This window comes from Idiotropiscis lumnitzeri, chromosome 18 (assembly GCF_059441095.1).
Source record: "Idiotropiscis lumnitzeri isolate Australia: NSW breed Sydney's pygmy pipehorse chromosome 18, RoL_Ilum_1.0, whole genome shotgun sequence".
Lineage (NCBI taxonomy): Eukaryota > Metazoa > Chordata > Actinopteri > Syngnathiformes > Syngnathidae > Idiotropiscis > Idiotropiscis lumnitzeri.
Genome location: NC_142408.1, coordinates 3,426,008 through 3,443,828, shown reverse-complemented (window position 1 = coordinate 3,443,828; position 17,821 = coordinate 3,426,008). Strand labels below are relative to the sequence as shown.

Genomic DNA, 17,821 nt, shown 5'->3' with positions numbered 1-17,821 from the left:
ATTGTTGGTTTATTTGCTGATTGGTTAGTTAATTTGTTAATTATTTTTTTGGGGATGGCTAGCTAATTTTTTGTGAGGTTGGTTGGCTGATTTTTTTTTTGTTAGTTTGTTTAGTTAGTCAGGTACTTATTTAGTTAGTATGTTGGTTGGTTCGGTTGTTAATTGGTTTCCAAAATGGTTAGGTGCTTTTATTGGTATCTCGCGTTGTTGGTTTGTTGATTGCTGATTCGTTAGTTCATTAGTTAATATTGTAGTTGTTTCTTTTGTTTAGTCAGTCAGGCTATTTAATTTGCCAGTTACCAACCCGCTTACCAATCCACTTACCAATTATGTTAGCTAGTTATGTTAGTTTTTGACTTACTTGGTTAGATTTTTAGTTTGTTGCTTGGGCAAGTGGGTTGGTTAGTTTAAAGGCCATGAAGCGACCACTCGAACACACCTGTGTCATCCTCAGGTGCAAGTGCAATGGCCACGCCAGCGAGTGCGTGTGGGCGGAAGGTGGCGGAGACGGCGGAGACGGACGCCTGATCTGTGCCTGCCAACATCACACGACTGGAGACGACTGCCAGAGATGTCAGCCCTTCTACCAGGACAGACCCTGGGCGAGGGCCACCGGGGAATCAGCTCATGAATGTTTACGTAAGTTGACTTAATTTTTGCTCAAACTGTCGAGTCGTGATTTGAAAATATCGCTTTTGAAACCGTGCGGCATGTGCTCAGCTTAAAGGACGACGTGAATTAAAAAATAACCAACTAAAGGCTGCTGTCGTACATTCTATAAATATGCGGGAATTCTGGAACGCACTGTACCTTTGAAGCAGCATCTGTGTTTTTTTGTGTCGACGCGTACATTTGATGTCGCTTTGCACATCTGTTTGCCAGAAGCATCGACGGTGTGTGTGTGAATTGGCATGTTTATCTGTCTTGGCTCATCACGCTTTGATGGAAGGCTGTCAGGGAGGACTCGGAATTGCTCGCTTTGGGAGGAATAAAAACATAAAGCCTACAAGTCCCCTCCCGCCACCACCCCTCCAATTGAAGTCGATTTTGCAGTCAGCTTCTTACTCTTAATTCCAAGCAGCAGGCGCTTTAAATAAAATAGCGACTTAATCAGCGCTAATACTAAATAAATAAATCATAGAAAACACACCGAATGTGATGTCTGCCCTGTGTGTAAGAATCATGTTGGCAAAGTTCTTTTTTTTTTTTTCAATTATTTGTAATTGTACATTAACCACCATAATGGTCTTCTGCTACAATAGACTTTGTTTATTTTCTGCTAATTATCACACGCGCAAATAATAAACTCCAGAGTCATATCTTTTAATTCCGCTACATTAAGTTGAGCTTATTTAATTCAATGAAATGTAATGGCTAAAACTTTAAATTAGGAAAAGAGTTAGTTAGTTAGGTAGGTAGTTAGTTAGTATACACTAGCTTGTGGTAATGTATTTGGTTGGTTGGTTGGTTAGTTAGTAGGTTGTGACATTTATTCAGTTAATTTGTTGGTTAGATAGTTAGCTTGTTTCACAAGTGAGTTTTGTTTCTTAGAATAGTGAGTGAGTGAGTGAGTTGTGATTATTTGTTTTAATAGTTAGTTAGTTAAGGCCATATGGCACTTACTTCCAAACGCCAAACAAAAAGAACCCTGGTAATAGATGCCTCATCCCATCTGCAGTTGAGTGAATACACCGTTTGCATACCTACTAATGGACAGATGGGACCGCTAAAAGACACCGAACGGCCGTCTCTCAACACGTCTAATGCCCACCAGACCAAACCCAGAGGAGCCATACGGGGGCAAGGCATACCTCCTGCAGGGTCGTATTATGCAAATTAAAGAGTGCTCAGAAGCGGCCAACGGGGCTCTGATGTGCTGCGCTAAGAGCCTCCAAGGAGACGTTAGCGCACGGGCTCTGAAAGAGCAATGACAATGCGGCCTTCCGCTGTAAGTGTATACCTTCCCCACCTCCATGCGCACACACTAGACTGCGGGAAGCGAGCGGCTTGTGGAGACTTTCACATTCATGCTGCTTGGTTCACTGTTGCTGGGCACTTTTTTTTACTCCACCACTAAAACAGCACAAAATCCATTATTTGAAACCTTCACTTGAATCCCTAATTTCAATCTCTAACATGTATTTGAAACTTGAAGCCCTAGTACAGGCTTGAAACCTTGATGTCATAGCAAAATCTTTCTTTTGAAACCCGAATTTACGGAACAATTTAAATTCATGCCCAACTTTTTGGGTCGTTTTGGATAAATCAACCCAGTAGTGAGTCGGTCCAATTATTTGACACCAAAACCTTGAATTTAAAAAAAGCTCCCAACCTCTGGTCCTTTAGGTACCAGTCCACACAGATTAGTACATTAAAAAAAAATAAAATAAAAAGTTTGCTGACCCCAAATTGCTGCAAACTTTTGCAAAACATTGCAATTTTTTTTTTGAACAAGGCTAGCTGCTTCATAGCTGGCTCATTAATATTGAGCAGTAGCGGAGTAGGCATATATGGCTAATACTGGCACAACGCAGAGAGCGAGCGAGCAAGAGAGGGAGCTGTATTCATAATAAAATGGGTTATTTCACCTAAATCCCTCCTCGGGGTGGCTGGGCAAAAACTAGAGAGGGATTTGCAGCTCGGAGCTAAGATGTGGCCTTATCAGTTGACTAATTTGCTCTTGTATCAACGCAAATTACAAATTACACTATCTCAACTTCCCCCCCGACGGCCGACCCGCTCCTCATTAGGCCCGTGTGAAATGAGATTAGCAACCGGCTCGGAAATTATCATCCAATCCCAGAACGCCCCCTATCACCACGCATATCCTCTCACCCGTGTGTTTACTTCTCTTGTCATCTTTATGACCTCCTTCAGGGTGCAACTGCAGCGGCCATTCGGACCGCTGCGCGTTTGACGTGGAGCAGTACCGCAGCACGGGCAGCGGGGGGCGCTGTCTGGATTGCCGGGACAACACGGACGGCGCTCACTGCGAACGGTGTCGGGAGAACCACTACAGGCGGTCGCCCGACCAGCCTTGCCTGCCCTGCAACTGCAACAGCAATGGTGAATTCTCCCTAGACAGGCTAACACAAGTTCAAATCAATGTTAATATTGACAACTATAAATATAAACAACCGCTACTTTAGCACGCATGAAGCAGCGTCGCATCAAAACAGAGCATGCAAATATATTCACAGGCGTATTCATCACATGCTATAAATATACTTTGCTGAGAGCAAATAATTAAAAAATGGTTTGTAAAATAGCACAAAATCTTCATTTGAAGCCTTAATTTCAAACCCTAATACTGGTTTGCAACCCTAACTTGAGCCCTGGTTCTGAAACATCATTTGAAATCCCAATTTGAAACCCTAAACCTTGTTTTTAAGCCCAAATATTGAACCAGGCTTGAAACCTTAATGTGAAACTACACCCAAGCCTAACTGTAATGTGAAAGCCTTACCCTTTTTTGAAACCCTATTCCTGACTTGAAACCCCATCCTAGAGTTGAAAGCCTCAATTAAAACCCTAACCCTTGTTTGACCCATACTTAAAACCCTAACATGAGACTGGAAAATAAAATCCTAACCCTGGCTTGAAACCCTACCCACTGTTTTGAAACCTTCATTTGAAACATCAATTTGAAACCCGAACCACTGTTTTGAAACCTTCATTTGAAGCTTGAAACCTGAATTTGAAACCATAACCCAAGCATATAAACCCCAACCTGACAATGGTTCGAAACCCAAATTTGAAATCCCTAACCCTGGCTTGAAACCCTACTTTGAAAACACAACTCACACTTGAAACGCATTTTCTTTGCCTGAAACTTGTATTTGAAACCCTAACCCTGGCTTGCAAACCTCATTCAAAACCATACCCCTTGTTTGAAACCCACACTTAAAACCATAACCCTGTTTCAAAGCCCTAATTTGAAACCCTAACCCTGGCTTTATTGAATTGAAACATTATTTTTTTCAATAAAGTTCCGCCAACGGAAGGCTTTCTTCTGGCGTAGGATAGCGATTTAGCGATGTAATTCCTCAACGGTGCGTCTATCGATCACATGCGATAACAGACTCCATCCGCCGTACAATCCGCCGCTGGCCACAATACCCCAGTCGCTCTTTTCTCTCCATTAACCCGAGCGGGTGGCGCGTCCACGTAATTTCCCGCTCGCCCGGCCGCCTCTTTCCCTAACACAAATCCAATAGCAGGTGTTCTGTTATTCCCGGAATTGATTAAGCATGCATCGATTGTTCATAGCCGTAACAATTATGGCTCGCCATTTTCTCTTTTTTTATGTCTTCCTGCCATTACCGCCCCGGGCCGAGCAGGCTCGGCGAGTCTGCAATGTGACAGCGAGGGACGATGCGCATGCGGCGGTCCAGGCGTGACGGGGGACAAGTGTGACACATGTCGCCCTGGATTCCACTCGCTCGGCCCCGGTGGCTGCAGGTGAGCAGCAACGGTGGCGGGCCCGGGCCCGTCAGTCTTCTGCCGCACTAAACCAGTCGTTCAGATTCTGTTTATGCACAACTATTTCCTTTGCTTCATCCTTTCCGTCTTTCGTGTATTTTCACACCATGTCACCAAGAAGCACAGCGGCCGACTGACTTGTAACAAGTTTGAAGGCACGTGTGATGCTAATTAAACACACTTGGGTTGAACTTGCTCCCTGTGGCCGGACTTCTGAATTAGGAGTCCCGCATCGTGACCCCAGGAAGCATGTGTTTTTTTTTGTTTTTTTTTCGTACTTCAATAAAGTGTAATTGCACATTCGCTACAGTAGGTGGCACTGTCATTGTCAGAACGTACGCGAGGAGTATTAGCTCCTCTGCACATGAATGAAACAATACTAATTATAGTTTATACATTTTTTTTCCATGGCAGCAGGTTGCCATGTGCCAAGCGTGACAAAAATGTTTTTTTTTTTTTTTTTTTTTTTATTAACATTATTTTGCGCTTGAACCACAATTTTTTATTTCAAGATAATTGTATTCACGATTACTATTATTTTTTTTATTTACCATTTAGGTGTACTAACACTTTTGTCCAAATGTATACATACCAAATGGAGACCGGTTCTGACCTTGCGTCAAGACATTTTCCCAAAAGTCAACTCGCTGGGATTACAATTTCTTTTTTGTTGACAATTTCCAAACAAGGTGCCTGTTTACGAATTTTACATTCAAGGTAACGGAGCTGTACACACAACAGCATTATCACCTGCACCACGTTTGCATAAGAGCATTAGTTAGAGGATCACATTAGCATATTTTTAGCAGCAAATCCCGACGCTGCGGCTGACTGTGTAGCAAAAAAAAAAAAATTCCGGCAGCCTCCCATCATTTTTTTTTTCTCCTCCTCACTGCACCCCCACCCATCCACTGCGCTGCGGGTCCTCGCTTGTTGTAGCGCACGTATGCGTGCGTGTGTAGATGACCTCCGACCAAACCTGCTTGTTGCCATGGCGACCACATCCATCAGCTAAACTTCACAGGAGAGATGGAGACGCGGGCGAAAAATATGATCCTCCTTCATCAACTGCCCTGCCCATGAAACTAACAAAAAAAAAAAAAAACATTTTTAATCAATGTTTCAGGTCGTAGGATGTTTATTTTGCTTCCTTGTTGAAGGTTTATGAAGAAGCTTGTTGATTCTGAATAAGTCAAGGAAACACTGGCGTCTCTCGAGTCAAAGACTAAAGTAGCACTTCACAATTCTCGATGATCAGAGCAAGAATTCTATTCAGCTAAATTGAGCTTTAAATGTTCACTTGAAATCCAAAAATGGTCAACTTCCTGCGACTTTTCAGGCATGGCGCCGAGAGACTTTTTGTGGGTCCAATCGTGAGTGCCGTGCCAAATTTGATGATGCAAAGTCAAACTGGGACTTTAAAAATATTTATGAAAAATCGTGAATGTCAGCGCAAGTCCTCCAATGGCCGATTTTTCATCAAAATGTCCGACTTCATGTGTCTTTATCGGGGCATGGCTTCTTGAGACTATTTTGTGGCTCTACTTCTTGATAGACATGCCTGGCAAATTTCATACCGCGACGCTAAACCGCCTTTAGGGCTGAATTTTCAAAAGATTTGTTGCAAGTCATTGTTTTTATGGCGAGGCATCAATCTTGAGGCTGCCATCGATTTGCCCGTCTCAAACCAAAATGGCCGACTATCAGTTTCTTTTTTGGGCATTGACAAATAATCGACGTGCCCGGCTAATTTCAGGAAATTGTAACTCCCATTGATTTGAATGGTTTGTTATTTGTCATGATGATTATGATCATGAATATGACTGATGAAGACTTCACCGTGTCAAGGGGCCATGTTTTGTCTAGTTTATATTCAAGGTGTATACATCCACAGCGCCGCTCCCTGACCCGCCGCAACTGCTGGGCGGAATGTTAATTCTCCCGGTGTTCATTACGTGTCCAGTAGACTCCAACATTAGCTCCACGTCTTCATTCTAATCAGGTTCATTCGAGAGTTTACGTCCAAGTAAGTTCTATTTTGTCCATTGTCGTTATTGTCCACGTTGATCCAAAATCGGGGCACATGTGCCATAAAGTAGCGCTTTCCAAAAAAAAAATCTTGGCAAAAGAGGGATTACATCTCTTATTTATTGTTTATTTGTTGTTTTATTTCCTCAAATCCTGCGTGGGACATTCACATTGAAATGAGATAGGAGGACGGCGAAGAATCGCAGGTTCGCTTACCTTATGGCTATTTATTACACAGATTAGATTTTGTGAAACGTCGGGAGAATGCCGTCGTTGTGACTGCGCGCACACACACACGCACGCACGCACGCCTACACACAAAACACACCCAGTGCCTTCCATCATAGATGCTGAAAAATCAGGCGGCTGAGCAACAGTGTGAATTATTCAGCCCACTGGAGCAGAAACAAAGGGAGACGCTTTTTGCTGGGAGATAATTAAATTATTTGCAATGGCGCCTCTCATTAAAATTAGATTTGCTGTTCCAAACAAAAGCAATCAATCTCAAAAGGCCGTCAAGCACCTTTTTCCTCCCCATCTTTCTTCTTTTTGGTCGGCTGACTCACCGCTTTTGTCGACTTGCTGTCCGCAGGCCGTGCGAGTGCGCCCCTGGTGGCAGCGTGGGGGACTGCTCGCCGCTGGACGGTGCCTGTCGCTGCAAGGTCAACGCCGAGGGGGGAGCCTGCGGCAGGTGAGGCTTTGCACAGATTGGCACTGGAGTCTTGTGTCGTTAACTCATTTATTGCCAGCTGTTTTAAAGCATTTTCACTGATCTCTCAAAGCCTGCGAATAAAGTTGTGTCTCCGATCCCGATATGAATATCTGCTAATAGCTAACATAAACTTTTTTTCCAATACCGGAATAGATAAAAACATTTTGGAGCAATTTGGACCTAACATGTTGTATTAGCAAGGATTTATGCCTGAATCCCAACTGGACTATTATATTTTCGTTTATCATCAACGCGAGTGTTAGTCGTCATCAAGAACTGGTTCACTCTTTGATTTCAGTTGTTCATCCGTCATTCGGTTTGATGGATAATTGATCTGATTCAAGCTCTTACCCTGTCCAGGACTTTCAAGTAATAAATTGAGCTTTTTGCTTTCAAAGTCTGTCGGTGGGTTTCTCTGTTAATGTGAAGGGCCTCTGTAGATTTGCACTGAAGATTACTCTGGCCGGCTATATTAAAAGAAATATTCATTTAAATATACAAAAAATTGCTGCTAACAAGAAAATGTTAAAAACAAGCATCACAGGACTTGTTTTCTAATGTTATCGTACGCCGGGAAGTGGTTCTCCCTAAAACCTACCTGGGATTGAATGTCTCTATTCTTAATGGACATGAAAATACGTCCTTGGGATTGAAAGGATATGAAATAAGTCCAAACATTGTATACAAAAATCAAAGGGTAGGACGAGATATATATATATATATATTTTTTTTTTTTACATCTTCCCACTCCCTTTTGAACATGTAAGCTGCACTTGACGGTGACTATTTACAAGCTTTTTCTTCTTTTATGTCTTTGTTATCTTCTGTTACTTCTTTTTATGTTCAGTAAACCAAAAGCCAAAAATTCTCCACAGCAACAGACACAATTTGCGAATCGGCATCGAGACCCCTCACCTATGTGTGTGTGTGTGTTTGGTGGGGGGGGGGGGGGAAGCGGCAGTAAAACAGCCCAAAATCCTGACATCAGTGATTGAGGCAAGACATGCCTCCAAATGCCAGACTGTAGATTGAAGTCAACATTTTTCAGTAATGCGTAGGGAATTTGAGGGTATTGGAGACCAATTAGAGAAAGTTCCAGAACATGATAACTGAAGGCACACACCTCTAAATACAGACTTTATACTGTCCAAACATATTGAAAAAAAAAATATTGTTTCAAAATCTGTGATGCAGCAAAGGCCATGAAAAGTGGACGGCGATATTCTGGCCGACCTCACATGCCTGGCTGAGTTTGCCTTGCCCCTCGCACATGGACAGCTACAATTTACTCCCTGTGGGTCGCATTTCTTCGCAGCTGCGTTCCATTTGAATCCAAAACGGCCTTGGTTAAAAGAAAAAAATAAATTGCGGCACTGCCGACAAATGTGGTTTCCGGTAACCGTGTGTGTGTGTGTGTGCAGATGCAAGCCAGGCTTCTTCAACCTCCAAGAATTCAACCCAGACGGCTGCCAGCCGTGTTTCTGCTTCGGTCACTCGCTGGCATGCACCTCGTCCACTCGCTTCGTGAGCGTCAACATCACTTCGGATTTCATGGAAGGTAACCTATCTGCCGGGCCAGATTTCAACACTGACTTTTGCTATGTTTGACGATAGTCAGATGTTGCCAGCACATCAGCGGTGGGTTTTTGGTCTACATAACACGGGAGAACACATAGGAAGTCTGCTGATTGGGCTCGGGGTGATAAAAAAATTTAAAAAAGAACAAGACTGAAGATGCGCCAATTTTTACGCCAAGTGCACGATCGCCTATCTACGAAAATATTTTTGTCTGTATTTCAAAAATTGGGAAGATAAAAATGAAACTCTCATAATCGATCGAAACGTAACCACGAACTAAACGCCCCATAATCAAAATCCGCCGTCCCCGTGTTTCATAGCTTTTGATATTCTTCATTCCATTTCTCGTGAATAAGCACATGCTCCTCTAACCTTTCCAAATGTCGTCTTTGTTCCAGATCAGGACGGCTGGCTGGGCGAGTTCTCCGGGGGTCGACTTGACCCTCTTCTGTGGAAGGAAGGCGAAGTCTATTTGCTGCCTCTCTCCGAGGAGGAACCCGGTTTCTACAGAGCTCCGGGTGAGTGCCTCGACAAAACCATTGGACGGCGTCCATAGACGATCATCGTTAAAAGGCAATGGCGTTCCAGACGATTGGGAATGTGATTAATATGTTTGGTGTCTTATTTTTAGATTGCCCGGCCCCCTCCCGCCTCCGTCACAAATATCTAATTTATTCAAGTTTTAGTGGAGCATCTGTAATGCTCGTCTTGTATCTGTTGTTCCTGAGATTAATTGTGGTATTTGGCAGTGGGTCCGACGACGGATATTCCGTCTCCCCACCCCCACTCCAGTCCTTTATCGGAACCATTAGAAGATAAGGGAATAAGCTGGCCCCCGCCGCCGGATTTAGGGCTCATTTCTATCAGCTGCCCCAGCAGCGAAGGCCTGATGGAATTGACCGCGTTGGAGAGGCTACAAAGTAGAAATTGGCTCCATTGCCAAGTCGGCTTCTCGCCGCCAAATCCGCGAGGACCCTCCATTGGGGCTCCGTCGGCGGCGGCCAGAAGCAAAACACTCACAAGCCCATTAAACGATGCTTCCTCCAGGGTTTGTGCCTAAATTGCGGGAACACGGAGAGCTCCGTGGGACGCCTTCATGGACGCACTGATAGGCACGAGTTGCTGTTTTTTTGGCAAGTAATGCGTTTAGGTTGCAATAATAGGACTCGTGAGTGCGTCTCTGTCACTTTTAAATGCAGAATTCCCAAGGATGTGTGTAAATATGTTGAACTTTAATACAGTGAGGCGCTTTGATTAGATAAATGTTAAAAAAAAAAAAAAAAAAAAGCAATACGTTTGGTGAAAGTCCAGATTTTGATTCCGTTGAGAATTGAGCTTTTAGTAAGCGCAGCCAATCAGAAGGGCCGCTATTTTGACTGACGCGTCGCTTGCCCATTCACGTGTCGGAGTAATTAAAGCGCCAACCGACCATAGACGGGCGAACAAAGAGCATGTGGCGTTATAACGCTTAAAGGAATGATGTTTGCGGCAACACATGTTGACAGACAAAATAAGCAAATTCACAGACATAAAAAAAAAAAAAAAGATTTTTTTTGTGACTTTATTTTTTTTTTTGCAGATTTTTTTTCTTCACGACATAAAACAGAGATAATGATGTAGTAAGGACGGAAGTGCTTCAAAAGGACGAGGACAGACGCGGACAGAGGACGATTATTTTTATGAAAAATGACGGAAGTGTGCTCAAGTCGCAAACATCTTTGGTTATGATTTTTTTTTTTATATGATGATCGTTTTTACCATATTAAAAAAAACAGTATACATTTGTGAGCGTTGTTTTGGTCGAGGTTGGAAGGGATTAATGTCATTTCCATTCAAGTGTAGTCACGCACTGTAGTAACATTTTTAGGTAGATTTTTTTTTTTTTTTTTTTTTGTGCGCAATTTGCAGCCCTATTACTGAGATTGCAATGTGTGTAACATTAGCATGTTCATAATGCCTGACATCACGTTGCCGCCAAAAGCGATTTTCTATTTTTGTTGTTCTTAACATGTTATCGGACGTCGATTGTCAGATTTATGGCAATGCATTTGTGCCCCCCCCCCCCCAGCAGTCACATCAAGAGCAGGATTCCATCAATCCTTTTTAAGAAAGTCGAAGCGGGCCAAAGATGGTTTTAGTGATCCACACTACTCCCTAGACATAAGCCGACACTCGGCGGGGACCACGCGTCACGCTCGTACGCTCCCAAATGGCGGCTGACAAGTGGGTGTCGGACTTGGCGGCGACAGCTCCGCGGATAGCGTGAAAGTAAGATAGCAAGAGGGGGGCAGGATCTCATTTGGGAGGGGGGGGGGGGGGTCACTGCATTCTCAGTGACAATCAGCAGGCTGGCAAGGCACTGAATCCGTCTCTATTCGGCACTTCATCCTGAGGATCAGATGGCCGCTTGCGACGTTTTTCATTTGGAATCAACATCTCGCGTTGTCTTGGACAACAAACTTTACGATAGCACGTACAGATGTGACAATCTGGAATCGACGTTACTTAGATATTGCTGTTGATTAAAAAAAAATAAATTAAAAAAGTAACTTTTTCCATTTTTTCCAATTATTTGTATTAGTTTTCAATCCACTTCCAAATGTTCCCTTAAATCTTTTTATTTATTACTTAACTCTACACGTAATTGTCTTGGATTCGTCTTTACTTACATTACTATTGACAAAAATGCGCTTAATTTATTAATTCCTATTTGTTTCGGTCCGAGACATTTTCAGTTGTCTTTTTTTTTTTCCATTTCATTTATTATATTTGTTTATTTAATGGCAATGACGATGATGTAACACTGTGGATTCATTGCTATATTTAAAAACCGAGCAATTTATTTTTATTTTTCATTTATGTTTCATTATTCATGGAAATGTCTTATGAATTAGAACTTCTTTTTCAAAATTTCATTGCTAGACATTCCGACTTTGATTAGATTTTTTTTTCTTTTTTTTTTTTTTTTACTATTACCATCATTGCAATGACTTTATAATGGCACATCCGTCCGCAATTATACCTGACATCATCTTTACTGACCAGTCGTTATCTGAGGAGAAGCAAAATGACTTTAACGGATCGCCGCTGTTTGAAATTGACGACAGTTGGGTTGACGCGGGCGTGATCGTACGCCTGCCGGCTGATCCCGGGCATCTGCTTGATCCTTGACACAGGCGGGGTTCAGGTCCCCCGCGGCAACGACGCCAGACTGACCGGTGGAGAGCAGCTGCCGAGGTCTCGCAACAAGCGTGATCAGCTGCCCGTTGTAGCGGGGGTGCCAAGGAGGGGGTTCGTTGGAAGGAGGGTGGAGGGGTGGGGGTCCTCGCACTTGAGTTCTTACAGCAATCTGGCAAGGAAAGAAAAGTGTCACAGAGGGTAGCATTTGAATAAAAATCTCTCTGGTGGAAAGGGACCGAGGGAGCGTATATGCAGGGAGGCGATTATTGTTTTCATGTGGAACATACAAACAGGCGCTCGTCTCTTCCAGAAGCCGATGGAAAGCGGAAGGCGTTAACTGTGGAAACAGATTTTGGAGGGTTGCGGCTTTATTAGTTCAAGTCGGCATTGAAGCGGCCCACAAAAATAAGGCAGCGACCGAAACCGAGCACCGAATATTTGTGGAGCGGTGCACAGAATTGCGGCTGGAGCACGTTCAGGTGACACGACTTGGCCCATTTTCGCTGCTGTTCACTGTCTCCACTTCCTCATGCAGCGTGAAGGTCTCATCATCATCATCCCCAACACAGGAAGAAAAAGCAAAGGCTGATGAAATAACCAGAGCGAAGAAAGAGTAGCAAACAGAGAAGACCATGACGAAGGACACCCAGCGCCCGCTTGATTCACAGCGAGCCAATCACTCCAATGACGCAAAAAAAACTAAAATGGGTCGTCATGACGACCCTTCACCTGAGTGCCTGACGTCTGCACCGCCTCTTAAGAACATTCAACGCCCCCCTTTCCAGAGCTTTCTAACGCGTTTTCCTTCATTGGATGTAAAGGCCATGGAAATAATTATAACCAAAATAAACTTATTATTAAGATATAAATTTCTTGTATTCAACAAAAATCGATGACTAAATCCACTTATTCACACCTAAAGTCTTATCGCCAATCAACGATTTTATGTCCAAACAAGATGAAGTGGAAGAGTTGGTTTATTTGCAGAAGGTTGGAAGTCGCAAAATGCAAATATGTCTTTATCCCATTATTTTTTAGTACCGATTTTTTATTTGACTATTTTCTTACAAATGTTTACTCGTACTCCTTATGTATGCAAGATCTAGTCTTGAGGCAAGGTATTAGTCCAGAGAGAATGTTTTATTCCCAAGAGAATGGTCTAGTTTTAAATGAGTTCTTGTCCTGAACCAAAATGATTTTCCGAAGAGAAGATTCTAGTCTTAAGCGAAGATTCAAAGAACCACAAGAGGTTCTTGTCTCGAAATAACTTACTCGTTTCAGTGTGCAATGAGATTAGAGAGCTCTCCTCTCCAGTGCAATACGACAATAATTTCATTAAATATGTAAATTAGATTCATTAAAGATGAAATAATGTCCTCTGGAGCCTCACTCTGTCTGCCTCAGTGCAGCTGCCGTACCAGGTAGAGACACAGCAAGTCAGCAAGCTCTCATTTTATCTCGTTATGACTTTTTTGCAGTGTATAAGAACGATGCTTTACAAATTTATGACGCCAGATAAGACATGATTCTAAATATTTATTTGCCTGTTCCGAACAAGTGAATCCAGAAATATACCCTGATGAATCATTTAGGGGTCATTTATAAATTGGTTTTTGCCTCCCTTCGTGTAAAAAAGGATGCGCTGAACATTCTCCCTTGACTAGTCCAATTAAAATGATCCTCCTATGCCAGCAGAAAAACGAAAGATATGTAAAAATATGGAAATGTGCGTCGCCGGCAGGAGTGCAACTTTTGAACTTCATGGTCCTGCTTCCTTTTTTTGGATTTTATCAAACTATTTTATCAAACAATGTCGTGTAAATCATTTCAAATTTTTTCAACCCTCCTTCTAATAAAAGTAAAATATTTTGATGGAAACACTACGTCCAAGCCTGTCGTGTTCATTTATCTGCAACAGATGTATTTCTTTTCCTGGATTGAAAAAAAAAAAAAGCATTAAAAATGCTGACTGTCCTTTTCCTGCAGACAAATTTGTGGGTCATCAGAGCCACAGCTACGGCCAGCTCCTCTCAATCACCTTCACCTCGGAAACCCCGGAACTGCTTCCCGACCGCGTTGCCGTGCTCCTTGACGGCTCCGGAATCACACTCGGCGCTGAACTCACGCCTGGACCCGTGCAACAGGGTGATCCCGGCCTCACGCCACGGAAAATATTTGTCATCAGGTATGAAACATAACTTAAAGAAAAAAAATATATATATGCGCATAATATGTATGTATATTATTTCTTTTCAAATAATCCGGTAGTGTCCTCAACACTGTGTTACACTCCCAGCAGACCATCTGTGCTGTGAATGTGCACATGTTGGCCACAGAGAGCTGCTGCATGACATTGTTTTTTTTTTTGTTTTTTTTACGCAATTGTTTTTCATATTCCACCTGTTGTTGGCCTTGCCCCAAACATAACCGTGCTCTGAATTGGAATCGATCCGCCACAGGCAAAAAGAAATTCACTCAGGGTTGAGCCACGCAGAAAAGGAAATGGTATTGGGGTATTTTTTTTTATTTTATTTATTTATTTTTTTTTTTGAGAGGAACAATATGTTGTCTTAGGCACAGCATTATAAGAATAAAGTTGGATTCTTATTGAAAATAAAATCTTTTTTTTTACCAATATTAGGAGAATACTAAATTTCCCCCAAAGAACTTTATTCTCGCTAGAAATTGCCCTGGTTAGAGAACAACTTTTTGTCTTAAAGGGGAAGTCAACCCCCAAAAATTCTTAGCAAGAAAATATTTGATGCACTTTCACTAGTCTCAACATGGCATTCCTTTCATTCTTTGTTTGTTTTTGTTGATTAATTTTTTTTTGCTCAGTTGAACTACATTTCTCCATTATCCATTTTTATTGACATTAACGGTACAATTCAATCGAGCAGTGCTATGTAATTAATCCGATGAAATAGCAATTAAGGAAATTATGCTTGGGTTGACGTTTCTCGTGAGGCAGCCACAAATGTGGCCCACACGCTGGTGGAATGTCATGAGAACCCTCCCACTTCAAACACACGTGCACGCACGCCGACACACATAGGCGAGTATCAAGAGGTGCTGGTGAACAGAGCTCATTGGTTGCGGGAAGCAGTGGAGCGGTCCCGTTTAGAAGTTCTCTGCAGGTCTCATTAGACTCCTCACATCGTCTTCGCTTCGCCTCAGGATTTTGTGCAATGCCCCAAACCCCGCTGCGCAAGTCCCTCAACCCCCCGCCACCTCCTCCCCCCGGCCCCTTGTCATCCGTTTGTCACGCAGTCACGCTTGCAAAGAAATGTACAATTTACAAAAAAAATTACAGAACGATTATATATAAATAAATATTTTTTTTGTTCAGTAATTCATTCAAACTATGATTTAAATAAGTTTATATAGTTTATATATTACAAGTTGTACTCTTGATGAAACCGAAGCTGGCATCAACTCCCCACAATTCATCTTGTGTCCTTCTGTTGCCACAATATCCCGAACAATCAAAGTCCTCATGCGAGGCGTGCAAATAAGAGTGACGGCGAGACGCCTTGATAAAAAAAAAAAAGAAAAAGCACAAGTGCAAACACGCACGACTCTCTTGACTGACAGCCCACAAATTCCGCTCCGGTAAATATGTTAACCGGTTAAGCGGCGGCGCGCTCCCTGCCGGTGCAAAGATCATCACGCCATCGCAGCGCGGCGGATTAAATTGAGGCGCAAGGATTTGAGCTGAGGGCCAAGAGATAAGAGGAGGAGATGATTGGTCGGGATGAGCCAGCAAACAACGTTGCCCTGTTTGCCTTTTTGTATGGAACATTACATTTAAAAAAAAAAAAAAAAGTAGTGAAGCCTTGTTTATTGTGAAGGAATACATTTCACACCCACTCGCAATAAATTAACATTTGCAATACTATAGCCAGACCCTTGTGTGTGTGTGTGTATATATATATATATACACACACACACACATCAACAACAATTTTAATGCCCTTTTGGATAATGTGTGTGTATCAATTTCTTAATTTTGAACAAAGTGATCTGTTTTGTGGTAGAGGCTCACAAATACTGTGTGGGAAACACAGCAAAATGAATTCCGCACTGTGTTTGTATTTCCCAAAAGTCACCAGCCGTGTTGACACGGGCGGGGATCATCGGGGGTCTTTTCTCCGATGATGATCTCGTGGTTCCTGGCGGAGCGAGCGCAGTCTTAATGACAAGCGCACTCTGCTCACCGCTGATTATTCGCGGGACAATGGCGCTCCCGTCGAGGCGAGCGCAGCGCCGACTTTGTTCACTTTGGCCGCTTATCTCCGTTTAACCAGTGCGGTGAACACAGCCCCCGTCTGAGAGCCCTCGCTTTGTAATTGCCTCTCTTTAATTAAAGGGGAGGTGCTCACAGTCATTTACCCTGACGGGAAGGCCAGACCTCGGCACGTTGCACCCGATTTCAAGTGCTTTGGGCTTTTTCCTCCTGTTTTATGTCATGCCACAACAGAAGGGGATTCACGTCTGACAAGCACAATTTTAAAGGGGAAGTCCACCCAAACATTTTCCTTTCAAATATGTTCTAAGCAGCCCCACTCGGGTAATGACCAATCATGGCTCACCTGTTTTCTGAAGCTGAGCCATGATTGGTTGTTATCTGAGCCCTGAGCAACTGTGATGTCATTTTTAATCAATAGCCAGTGACAAAATGCTAACTAAAAAATGTCCACCTTGTCAGCAATCTCACATATTTTGCTATTTGCATGTCTGCTTTCAGTCAGTTAACATTTTTTTTTTTTTTTTTTTAAATGTGGGACCTTCACTCATTTGCCTTTCTGGCAGCATAGCATCTGCTATATACCACGAATATTAAAGTTCAATGGAAAAAATCACAACTTTTTCACCTGGCGGAGGCGAGAATGGCAAACCGAGATCTGGCAGGTGTTCGCTGTGCTTGGCGATGGTGCTATTCGTCTTCGGGGAAGGAGCTGACGCAGCACCTGCGCCGGCGGCAATAAAACACGGCCCTACAGTACATGTCAGATATGTCGCCGCGTGGCATTTGCATATCATCCCACAGCCGGCTTGGTAAAGCTCACCCATCAAGACCCCCCCCCACCCCCAAAAGACGGCAAAGTCAGCACATTTGCATGCTCCGTGTTCGTGTCAGGCGCATGATGTGTGTGGCGGGACGCTTGTAATCATCCCCAAATGTGAAGATTACTGGCACGGTGCGGCTAAAGTGTGATCAAAGAGACGCTATACAGCTGCTGTTTAATCTGTCGCAAACTAAGAGGATGTGTTCTCGTGTCGTCGTAGGCTTGATGAAAGCCCGATGACACCAAAGCTGCCCGCCTTGGAGTTTCGCCGGCTCCTGTACGATGTGACAGCGCTACGCATCAGCAACGCCGGAGGACTCAACTGTAAGTTAAACAATGTCGTCAAGTACGCCTTGAGCGACAAACTCCTGTTCGGAGTTCTGAACGTTTTTTGCTTTGACTTGCAAGCAAAAATGAAAGTGACTTCTAAGTTTCACAGAGAGAATTATACAAAAACATGTTTGCGCCACATAACTTTCCCTTTGAGTCAGCTAGCTTAATGCTAACATATAATGGGAGACGCCATAGCCAGGCTAATGAAACTAGCATCTATGTTGCGGCGTTATGTCGATTTAAGGAATGAGTGTTTGGAAACAAACATTGCAGAAATTACACAATTGCCTCCAGGCCTGTTCTAGAAATATGAGAGCTCGCCATTGTTTTCTTTTGGTTCCTTTTCCTACAAAAAAAAAATTATAATAATAAGCTGGCAGCATGTATTTGTAGGTTCAGCAACAGGTAGATTTTTTTTTTTTTTTTGAAATGTCGTCAC

At 43.0% G+C, this 17,821-nt stretch overlaps 1 protein-coding gene across 1 annotated transcript in view; it reads left to right on the top strand.

The window, feature by feature from the left end:
- Positions 1 to 17,821, top strand: part of lamc3 (laminin, gamma 3) — a 57,875-nt gene that overhangs the window by 20,048 nt on the left and 20,006 nt on the right. The window contains exons 4-11 of the mRNA XM_088281585.1: positions 455 to 639; positions 2,878 to 3,066; positions 4,341 to 4,461; positions 7,103 to 7,201; positions 8,644 to 8,780; positions 9,199 to 9,318; positions 13,967 to 14,165; positions 17,270 to 17,373. Of these exons, the coding sequence (XP_088137711.1) occupies positions 455 to 639; positions 2,878 to 3,066; positions 4,341 to 4,461; positions 7,103 to 7,201; positions 8,644 to 8,780; positions 9,199 to 9,318; positions 13,967 to 14,165; positions 17,270 to 17,373 (1,154 nt within the window). The remainder of the gene's footprint in view (positions 1 to 454; positions 640 to 2,877; positions 3,067 to 4,340; positions 4,462 to 7,102; positions 7,202 to 8,643; positions 8,781 to 9,198; positions 9,319 to 13,966; positions 14,166 to 17,269; positions 17,374 to 17,821) is intronic.